Below are 10,901 nucleotides of genomic sequence, written 5' to 3'. Positions count from 1 at the left end.
ATTTTAAATGATAATGAAACAATCTTTATGAAACGAAATTATTAATCCTAAAACCCACAGACTTCGAAAACAAATTCACCTATTCAGTATCCACTGTATAGACGATTAATTTTCGGTATTTTCCAGTATATCCCACTGAGCGTGCCGAAGTTATTCCCAATATTCGAAACCTGGTCACACTGCCTACATTAACAACTAACAAATTGCGATTCGAGCAAAAATAAACAAATCGTTAATTTCACCACAACTGCTGCACATTATAGTGCCAATCGCTGGTCCGTTTCATGAGTGCGAACCTGAAGAACCTCAAGCTGGGCCACTTTGGTGGCGGCGGTGGCGGGACATCCGCCGGCGGAGCAGGCAGCTCTAGTGGCTTTGGCATCTCGGCGTCGTCGGGCGGCGCTGGTAAATTGCCCAGTAATGGCACTGGTGGCGGTAAGTCGGCCTCCGCCAGCGCCTCCTCGGAGGCAGAGGTACTGGCCACGCCCGGTGGCGTCATCATACCTGTGATTCGCACCCGGGATGTGCCCAGGCTGCTGCCAACTATTGCCACCGCGCTGCAGCGGCCGTCGGACGATCATTTGGCCGCCGAGGATCTGGACGCCGTGCAGCTGGAGCTGGAGCAGATGCTCTCGAACGTGGCGCTCAGGACGCGCGTACTCAAGGCCGAGTACGACAGTCTAGACAAGGACGACAAGCGCCAGGATCGCCGTAAGATGGACCGTGTGCCCGGATCGCCGCCCTGTCAGTCCAGCATGCTCAATGGCCTGTTGGGCATTGGTGGCACTTCTTCCACAGGTGTGGGCAGCCCGTCCGGCGGTGGCGGCGGCGCCTCATCCTCCAGCAACACCAAGCGGAAGCGCGATGAGCCGACGGGCGTGCGCAAAAAGCACTCCTCAATGACCATCCTTAAGCAGCAGGGCGGCGTCTCTGGCTCCGCAAAGCATCAGGCCAAAAACAGCCCCATTGCCAACCACACAGACGATAGTATGGACTATCTGCCCACCCTGGTGTCCGCCAATGCTTCTGGATCAGTGCTGCCGCACCACCAGCCCCAGCCACAGCTGCCCAAGGTGTCGGTGCCAAAGAACGATACACCCAACAAGTTCTGGCTCTCCATCGAGCCCTTCTGCATGCCGCTGACCAACGAGGATCTGCGCCTCATCGACGACCTGCTGGAGCAGTACCGCGGGCCTTTGGTGCCGCCGGTGCCCACCTTGGGTCCCCACTACTCTACGGTGTGGGCGCAGGAGGACATGAAGGCCCTTCAGCCGGGCGGAGCACGCGTAAAGTCACAGAATGCCTCGGCCATGCTCAAAAAGGCCGAGGGAATGGTAGAGGAGAGCATCACGGGACCGCTAACCCAACGATTGGTCTCCGCTCTCATGGAGGAGTCGCTGTTGACGCTGCCCAGCGAGCAGGCGGCGGTCGGTGAGCATAGCAACAGCACCACCAGCAGCAGCAATGAGAACACACACTCCCATTCATCCTCCTCGGCGGCTGCAGCTGCGGCGGCCGCCGCCTCTGGCAACTTTCGATCGCTTTCCATGCTGAAACATGGCGTGGGCATTGAACAGCGGCTGAAGAAGGAGCTGCTGGAGAACGGACTGATCGATCCCAGTGAGTTTGCCGCCCACGAGGATGTCGACGAGGTGCTGCTGGAGATCAAGCGCGTTACGGCGGAGATCAGCAGCGTTTCGCAGTTCAACAGCGAGGAGCTCAAGCGTCTTCGTGCCGCCGCCAGCGAGGAGATCAAACGGATTGCAATCAAGCGAAAGTTGGATGTAGTGGACCAGGAGATACTCGAGTGCTACAAGCGAATGCTGCAGTATCGGGCCAAGCGCAAGGGTCACACCATCGAGGAGAAGCAGGAGATTCTGCGTCTGACCAATGAGCAGCGTCTGCTGGCCGATCAGCTGGAGCGCATGCAGCTGCATCTACCAAGCGCCGGCGGCTCGTCCGGTTCCCTCATGGAGCCCAAGATGTAGGACAGGACCCTGGCCTGGGGCTGGTATCAGCTAATGGCCATGCATCAGGCAAAGCGGCAGGTCCGGGACGAAGCGCTGCAGCTGCAATGCTTCTGATAGGATCGGGCCCCCCGCTAACCCTACGCCAGACTGTAAATTAGCCAAGAAATATATATATATATAGCCATGGAGTTGGATGGTTCAGAGAAGGATATATATCCTATATATATGTAAGCACTCGGAGAAAACCTTTTAACATCGAATCTGTACTTTGAATTTTCCCATCAGTATCTCCCCTTCCTTCTCCTTTTAGGCGAATGTACATTAACAAAGATATATCTATATTATAAACCATATAGCGTGTGGCCTGCACGCAGATCGGATGAAGAGTTTCAGTGGCGGAAAGTAATCTAAGGTTGCAAATTCCGAAGCACAGATAATTCTTGTAAGTAAACATTAAAGATATATATATATCTGGCCTGATCCTTAAACCTTAATTTATGGAGCAAATATTGAAAAGAGAATGTAGGATTTTCAAGGAACTATCACCTTAGATTACTATCCGCCCATACAATATAATAAATATATATATATATTTTTTTTCTTTTTTAACATGTATTTATCACACTCACACTGAAAAAAAATACACATACACTTTGTATAGCTTAAGTTATCGCGAGGCAATAAAGTTGTCTTTATCGGGAGTAGACCGTAGATTTTATCCAATGGCTGGAGAAGAGCTACTGCACTGGGCGAACACCTTGAACGCTTTAAACCCTATTCCAAGCCCGGCACGAGCCAAGTGGGCTCTTCTCCGGCGGCAGCGCCGGAAGTGGAGGCGCCTCCTCCACAGGTACTTTCCACCAGCCTCTTGTTTACCCTACCGATAAGCCAGCCTGGCACACACAATCAAAGGCGGCGGTAGCGGCAAATCCGGAGAAACGCTAATTAAAACCAAACAAAGGGGGTTGGTCTTCGATCCGTGGATGCCCTTCCGGAGATCGCAGTTCCCTATCCACACACGACGCTAATCTCTGCATACATTTTTTAAATCAACTTTATTTTGGTAGCAAAAAAATGTAAAAAAAAAAGGTCATTTGGATGAAGTTCAAGGTGCTTCTAACGCTACAAAGTGGATGGTCAAGGTTGAAGGACATGTCCTTCAGGCGGGAAATGATAGTCAGGACACTCCTACCACAAGACGGATTAAGCTGAGTTCTTGGACAATTTAAATTAATATTAATAATTATAAATTAAAGCATTCAATTAGAGGGAGATGAATGTCTTAGACTAGACTTAAGGCTGTTCCAACTATTTTCTAGCAGTATATCATGTCCAAATAAAATATCTTAAGTCTTAATATTAAAATATTACAAAATTTACAGCACAAAAAATTAATTGAATTTTTAATATTCAAAATATTATAGCAAAAAAATATAAAATGTCTTTTAATTTCATAAGTTATTACATTATTCAATTTGTCAAAACTTACATTACTTTTTAAAATTCAGGAAATATATTTAAATTGTAGTAAAACAATTTAGACTTTATCTCTTTATTTATAATAATGTGATTTAAAAATTAAATTATTTATCTTTGTGGTATATTTTAACTGACATATTTGGTATACTTCTATATACCGCTTCAGCGCTGTATTTTTGAAAGGGCCCGATACGGTCATACTGCTCCCGGTTCGGCTTGCTCAACAAGTTCCCAGTTTAAAGTTTGTCCAATTTACTTTGTTACAACCGCGTTAAGGGAAAACAACAGTACTGCAAAATGATCAAGGTATGTGGGTGTCTTAAATACTAATTGCTATACAGCGATTACAGGGGAATTAGTGCAGACAAAATGGCCCGACGACCCGGCGCCCGGGAGCAAAGTCCAATTGGGATTTGAACTCGTGTCTGTGACGATGGCACATAAATAACTGTATCTGTGTCTGTGCACCTTGTACCCGCCTCCAAGTAGTAGGCATTACTTCTTCGCGAGTTATACAATAACATAAAGTGTCATCCTTTTGATGGTTTTATCAGGAACCAAGCCGATAACTCGGGGAGGATTGATATCACCAGTGAGAAATACGATAAACCGGCAGCAGACTTTCATTCCTCTGCCTGGGGGGATCTTCTTTTACTATGAAAAGAAAGTTTGGTGAATATTTGTACCCGGTTTTGGAGATATATATATGCTATATGCTATATGCTATACCTTAGCTTATACTAGATTGATAGATACTTTATGGATTGCAAAAGATACTCCCACTTATAATATATTTTTATAATAACCCCCAGAACGCCGTATCACTGGTCACCGGAGGAGCCTCTGGTCTGGGTCGTGCCACCGCCGAGCGTCTGGCCAAGCAGGGCGGCAGCGTCATCCTGGCCGATCTGCCCTCGTCGAAGGGCAATGAGGTGGCCAAGGAGCTGGGCGACAAAGTGGTCTTTGTACCCGTGGACGTCACCTCCGAGAAGGATGTGAGTGCTGCCCTGCAGATTGCCAAGGATAAGTTTGGTCGCCTGGACTTCACCGTGAACTGTGCGGGAACCGCCACCGCTGTGAAGACCTTTAACTTCAACAAGAACGTGGCCCATCGTCTGGAGGACTTCCAGCGTGTGATCAACATCAACACCGTGGGCACATTCAATGTGATCCGCCTGTCGGCCGGCCTAATGGGTGCCAATGAGCCCAATGTGGATGGACAGCGCGGAGTGATCGTGAACACTGCCTCGGTGGCGGCCTTTGATGGCCAGATTGGCCAGGCAGCTTACTCGGCCTCCAAGGCGGCTGTTGTTGGCATGACCCTGCCGATTGCCCGCGACCTGAGCACCCAGGGCATCCGTATCTGCACGATTGCCCCGGGTCTGTTTAACACCCCGATGCTGGCGGCGTTGCCCGAGAAGGTGCGCACCTTCCTGGCCAAGTCCATTCCCTTCCCGCAGCGTCTCGGCGAACCTAGCGAGTACGCTCAACTGGTGCAGTCCATCTACGAAAACCCGCTGCTCAACGGCGAGGTTATCCGTCTGGATGGTGCCCTGCGCATGATGCCCTAAATGGATGCTGGATATGTTTTCTGGATTTAAATGGAACCCGGAAATTGCTTGATCAGTTTGCATTTATCTATTTTGTAGTATTTAGGCTGGAAAATGTTATTTGTCCCGAAATTATGTAAGAATTCTAAATAAACACACATTTTTCACATTTTAAATTTTGTGGGCAAGTGTTTTAAGCGTTTTCCAACACTTGTTGCCATAAACTAAAGGGTATCAAGGCTGTATACTTTGCATGTAATATAAATCACCCATGTATATGTCGTACGTACAAATTATTTTTTAAAGTATTACAGCTTACAAATGATACCATTTAATAATTAAGACAATTAATTTGCTTTTATTTAAATTTCTTTTAAAGTTATATTAATGTCTGCTATTTGTAGGGTATCTGCACGGCGACTCTTAAAGCTTATTTGCTTTCTTGTTTTCACAGCTTTTAACGCAGGTTGGCAGCCCTCTCATCAAACAAACGACAAATTATCCGGATTCCGGACTCTGCAGCTAAACATAATGCCGCCATATCAACGCTGCGGCGACATCGTGTGTCTTTGGAAGCGGAAGACACGCACCTTTGCCTTCCAGTGCATCTACTGTCCGGATCCGGGGCGCACGACGAACACATTCAAGGACTTCAAGTCGCATTTGGAGACGGAGCACTCGGATTTGTTTGAAGATTGGGAAAAGGAGGACATCAAGCCATGGGTGGAGCTCAGGACTCTGCGCAGCAGTGCTGGCAACGATCCGGAGGCAGTAGCCTCTGCCAAAGAGGAGGATCCACTGGAAACAGAGATGGCGGACCAAATGAAACTAGAGGAATCTTCGCCAGCCGATTCGGAGGCGGAACAGGAGATAGACAGATGGTCAGATGGCGATAGTCAGAGCGTCACGTCCCTGGAATCCACCAGTCAACAGCTGGAAACTGTAATTTAGATTAGTTACATTTTTCCATTAAGATTTACCAACCAATTTTAGGTGACCAGCTCCACGGACACCTCATTCTTCTGGCTGCAGGAGCATCCGATAATGCTGGCATTCATCGCCCAATTGGAGCAGCAACGCCTGCTCTGGGATCTGAGCATGGTGGAATATAAAAACTACAGGCGACGCCGCAAGGCCAGCAAGAAGATAGCCGACGGCTTGAATGCCCAGTTTGCACTGAATCTCACGGGCCAGGATGTGTCGGCGCATGTCAAGCTGTTGCGAGATGAATACCGGCGGGAGAAACAACGCGTGGAGCAGCCCACAGATCCACCGGCAACCGCGGAGTGGTTCTACGAAAAACTGCACTTCCTGGCTAGAGGCCTGCCCCGTCAGCGCCAACCCAAGATGCTGGGCAAAAGTTCCAAAGCGGAGGAGAGGGGTTCTGTGGCCCTGCTGAATCACGCCCAGAACCTGAAGCTCATCGAGCTGTACCGCCAATGCAGACCGAACTGGGACATGCAGGACATGACCTGCCGGCTGCGTACCGTCCGCAAGGAGGCCAGTGATCGCCTGCTGGAGCTGTGTCGCAAGGAGCTGAAGATTCCACTGGAGCCGGCACAGCTGCAGCTCTTTATCCGACGCCTGAGAAACACCTATCATCAGGAGAAATTGCGTCGGCTGCAGAGCGAGCGTTTGGGCAAGGTATTTCGCTCGCGGTCGCGCTACTATGAAAAGCTGGGCTTCCTCGAGCCCCACATGGCTCCCTTCCAGTGCGACCTCTGTCCGGAGATGCTGAGCAGCGTGGACGGCTACCGGGTGCATCGGTCGAAGCATGACGGCAGCCTGCCCTTTGTGTGCCCCACATGCGGCCGAGGCTTCTCCAAGTGCGGCAACTGCACCATTCATCTGCGGCGGCACACGCAGGACTATCACCTGAGCTGTGAGGAGTGCGGCAAGCGGTTTGCCACCACCACGGATCTACAAGTGCACCGACGTTCGCATACGGGGGAGCGACCTTACTGCTGTCACATCTGCGGGGGCCGCTTCAGCACCGTCTCCTTTCTGGAGCGGCACAAGCGGCGGCATGAACAGCGATCGGTGGCCAAGTGCCATATCTGCGGCAAGGGCTTCTTTGAGCGCACTGTGCTCAGGGACCACATCAAGGGGCATTTGGATGTGCGGGACAAGGAGTGTGATGTGTGTCACAAGCGGTTCACCAGTGCCAAGTACCTGCGGCGGCACAAGGAGATCCACGACAAGCACAAGCGGTATCTGTGCAAGCTCTGTGGCAAGGGATTCGCTCAGTATGCGGGGCTCAGCGGGCACATGAAGTCGCATGTTCGCAAGAAAGAAACCGCCGGAGAGGGGGGTAACTCTTCCACCTGATGTTGATCTCCACCCAAGAAGTAGACTGCCAACTGTAAGCCATTAAGCCAATTTTTGCAATTTCCTAGTTCCTAGTTTTAAGAGAGAAGTTATCCTTGACCCTAAGGGCCAACGTCTTCTTTCGATAAATTTAACCAACCATTAACATTATTTTATTTTATTTTATTTGTTATTGTATTTACAAAAGGATATTATATACTCAAAAAATTTTAATTAAAGCTAACATTTTTTTTTTATGGAGATCCCTCTCAATAAGGTTGTTCCCTCTCAATAGCTCCTGATAAGCTGCAGTCCAATAGCCAGGTCAAGGGCCTGGGGGCACTGCTCCACTTACCCACAAATCGCCAAAGTCCACCCCACCCGCAGAAGCTATCGCCGGCAGGCAGAGTAAACAGCCTTCGTGCGATATGGTTATATATTAAGGGAGATATGTCTGGGGCAGGAACTGCATTTCACACAGTTCGCCAGCTAGTTTTTATTTATGTATATTTAAACGAGTGTTTTGGCATTTGTTTGGCTCGTTGCTTATCTTATCGAAGAGTGGCTGGCATTCTGGGACTGTGGAACCATTGGAATTGCTGGAACAGCGATAAGGGCAAGCCCCGACCAGAATGCCAGCCATTCTGTTCAGTTGAAATCGGAGCTGCCTGCGAATTATCCACCATCCGTGAACCACCTCTGATGATAGTGCGTCATCCAAAGTTGCAGAAAGAGGAGCCATAGTCGGGGATTAATAGAGAAGGGAAGAGCAGAGCGGAGCTGAGTCAGGAGAAGCAGCAGCAGTTAGGAGGTGGTGGGAAGCCCAATAAGTGGCTTGTGGTCAGCGGCCAGAGACGTCTTTCAATGGGACAAGAAGTTGCTTTGCTTCTGGCGGAAATCGGCACTTGACAAGCGGAAGAGGTGGGAGTTTAGCACAGTGAGCACTCGATATAGCAGTCTTAGAGGGAGGGGTTCCACATCCCTTCGCATTTTCCTTGTCCCCTCCTCATCAACTTTATTGAGAAAATCCAAATCCAAAGTATCTGTCACACTGATAAGACCTATTGTTCCCTGAAACCAATGACCACTGTGGTCACTATCTGGGCTTAAATTCAATAGTCATAAACTAATTATACCGTTGATCGTTTTTCCGTAGGCACAGTTCTTGCTGCAGGCCGATATCGTGTTCCCTGACGTCACTTGCCACCAGAAACGGAATCAGAGGGGGAACACGAGAAAAGGGAGGAGGAGGAGAAGACTGGTCAGCTGCCGATAAGCCCACCAGCAGTCAATCGAGTAAGCAAAGGCGGGACAGGAGGAGGCGGAGGAGAAGACTGAGAGTGGGAGCAGCCACAGTCCCGATAAACGATCCCAGCGGAATGCAGGCAACGAACCAACGGCCAGTCACGCCTGGCACGCCGGACTCGGCGCACATTGTTATCGGCGCCGCAGGATACGTGGCCCACGAGAGACGCCAGCCGGGTAAAACCCTGATGAACTGTTTCCGCGATCGCGACCGTTCCGCTTCCTCGACGTCAGCATCGTCGTCGTCGCAGGGCGGTGGGCACAATCACGCCTATATGCGTGGCCATAGCGTCACTTCCGGCACCCTGTATCGCCTGGAGGGCAGCAGCGGCTCCATCACCACCCTAGACAAAGCTGGCCGCATGGAGAGCGGACGACCCGATGCCGTGGTGATTCTGCGGGAGCTAAAAAGCAAACCGAATAAGCTGGCGCTGCTCAAGAGCAGCAGCAGCAAGGACCTGACCCGCCTCTTTCTGGACGATGCCAGCAACACGGCCGTGCTGGTGTCCAACACCAGCCTAGATGTCTGCTCCTCCAATTCCAGCTCCGCTGGCAGTCCAGCGGCGGCCAGAACACGCGGCTCCAGGGATCGCAATCAGTCTGGAGCCCGGATGGAGTGCTGCAGCAGCTGCTCCAAGCGCTGGCAGGACCTAAAGCAGCGTATGCACACCCTGGAGCAGGATCTGCTGGCACAGACCAGCTACGGCCAGGAGCTGGAGCAAAAGGTGGCCGACATGGGACGCCAACTGGCGGAGCTGCTCCAGGAGAGGGAAAGGGAGAAGCAGCGCACTGCAGCAAGTTCGGGATCCGGGAATTCCGGATCGGGCAGCAAGCGCCACCAGGCCACGGGAAGTCCCAATGTCCGACCCTCCCGTCTGGTGGCCTGGATGAACCTGGCCAACTGGTTTAAGAGCCGGCCCAGCGTGGAGACGCTGCGCGAGCAGCGCATCTTCTTCGACGAGCCCTGCTTTGACACGGAACTGGAGCTGGTGCTGAGGCACGACCAGCACCGTACAGTGCCCCGGATCGTGGTGGACTGTTGTGATCTCATCGAGCACAAGTACCGCCGGTCCTCGGAGCCCATCGAGGGCATTTACAGGCAATGCGGTGACTACAATAAGATCCAAACGCTCAGGTTCAACATTGATGCCAATGACTATGAGGCGCTGCGTCAGCCGGAAGTCGACGTACACACCCTGACCGGCGTGCTCAAGCTGTTTCTGCGCGAGATCAAGAGTCCGCTGGTCAGCGTCAACGAGGCCAAGACCTTCATAGGCCTGCCCAACCAGTGGTGTAAGTATATGCAAGACCATCAGTATCCATTCAGTATCTGTAATCCCTGGCCATTGGCACTCCACTCTTTTGCTTCCCCGCACAGTGCTCACCGATCTGTCCGTCAAGCTAGACACCCTGAAAAGACTGACACGCTCGCTGCCGGAGTGCAACCGCGACACAATGGACTACATATTCGGGCACTTCAATCGGTGAGTGGTTACCGTTACCCCACCCTCTCCAAATCCACCCTCTTAGGGTCCGCTTCCTTGTCTGCTGGTCTGCTCTGAAGAGTATTTGCAAATAATGATTGTTCCCTTGTCCTGTCCACAGTCTAACCAAGGTGCCACTGCAGCAGATAAGCGCCGAGACGCTGTCCATATCGGTGACACCGACCATTTTTCACACCGTTCCCCAGGGCTGCAACGTGCAGGACATCCAGCAGGTGCTGCGCGAGGGTGAGACACTGGCGGACTGCGTCAAGCTGATGATCGAGTACCATGGTCGCATATTCGAGTGAGTGAGCCAGGCCCCATTGAATACCCGATCCTGGTGATGGTGCATTGGTTCCTTAGTCCCGAATCCCAGCCGCTTTTGCTCCATCTTGTGCTGTTGTTGTCTTTCTCTGGAACGAACAAATGCTTTGCTAACCACGACATCCCCAACTTCAACCTGAACCTGAACCTCTGTACCTGTACCCTTTGCCCCATGTATCCCCCCCACCTTCCCATCGATCCCCATCGCCTGCAGATGCACCGCCGATCGCCGCCTGCGCCGTCTGAGCGTTCGCAACCTGAAGAAGACACTCTCGCAGCCGGACCTGCTTTTCCACAACCTATTTTAAATGGATGGGACTCACAAGGACCAAGCAGAAAGAGCACCGTGTACATATGGAATGACTTTGGGTGCTTAAGACCGCATACAGGCATATATATTCGATTTTTTTTTTACACTTTAAACATAAACTTTTGTATTTATACTTAATAAATTGAGACTTAAACCAAAAATCATAAAAAGA

The 10,901-nt window shown here is 50.9% G+C and overlaps 3 protein-coding genes across 6 annotated transcripts; all 3 read left to right on the top strand.

Moving 5' to 3' along the window:
- The first annotated feature begins 148 nt into the window (after positions 1-148).
- Ada3 (transcriptional adaptor 3) lies at positions 149-2,688 on the top strand. Of its 2 annotated transcripts, none has more exons than XM_017179210.3 (2): positions 149-2,197; positions 2,281-2,688. In XM_017179210.3, the coding sequence occupies exon 1, from the start codon at positions 285-287 to the stop codon at positions 1,986-1,988; it is 1,704 nt and encodes a 567-aa protein (XP_017034699.1). In that variant the 5' UTR covers positions 149-284; the 3' UTR covers positions 1,989-2,197; positions 2,281-2,688. The 2 variants fall into 2 exon arrangements, with proteins under 2 accessions (XP_017034699.1, XP_070144236.1); XM_070288135.1 differs by having other exon boundaries at positions 2,256-2,688.
- A 932-nt stretch (positions 2,689-3,620) lies between these two features.
- Positions 3,621-5,175, top strand: scu (hydroxysteroid 17-beta dehydrogenase 10). Its single transcript, XM_017179096.3, has 2 exons — positions 3,621-3,755; positions 4,262-5,175. Exons 1-2 carry the CDS (start codon positions 3,747-3,749, stop codon positions 5,018-5,020), a joined length of 768 nt encoding a protein of 255 aa, XP_017034585.1. The 5' UTR covers positions 3,621-3,746; the 3' UTR covers positions 5,021-5,175.
- Positions 5,176-5,462: 287 nt separating this feature from the next.
- Positions 5,463-10,890, top strand: RhoGAP16F (Rho GTPase activating protein at 16F). 3 transcript variants are annotated; one of them, XM_070288289.1, is made up of 5 exons: positions 7,185-7,361; positions 8,463-9,904; positions 9,990-10,095; positions 10,217-10,399; positions 10,634-10,890. In XM_070288289.1, exons 1-5 carry the CDS (start codon positions 7,327-7,329, stop codon positions 10,725-10,727), a joined length of 1,860 nt encoding a protein of 619 aa, XP_070144390.1. In that variant the 5' UTR covers positions 7,185-7,326; the 3' UTR covers positions 10,728-10,890. The 3 variants fall into 3 exon arrangements, with proteins under 3 accessions (XP_017034788.1, XP_070144390.1, XP_070144391.1); XM_070288290.1 differs by lacking the exon at positions 7,185-7,361 and adding an exon at positions 7,954-8,227; XM_017179299.3 differs by lacking the exons at positions 9,990-10,095; positions 10,217-10,399; positions 10,634-10,890 and adding an exon at positions 5,463-5,941 and having other exon boundaries at positions 5,993-7,361; positions 8,463-8,588.
- Positions 10,891-10,901: the final 11 nt, after the last annotated feature.

Source organism: Drosophila kikkawai, chromosome X, assembly GCF_030179895.1.
Source record: "Drosophila kikkawai strain 14028-0561.14 chromosome X, DkikHiC1v2, whole genome shotgun sequence".
NCBI lineage: Eukaryota > Metazoa > Arthropoda > Insecta > Diptera > Drosophilidae > Drosophila > Drosophila kikkawai.
Note: the sequence above shows the minus strand (reverse complement) of the source record. Positions and strands in the feature narration are given on the sequence as shown.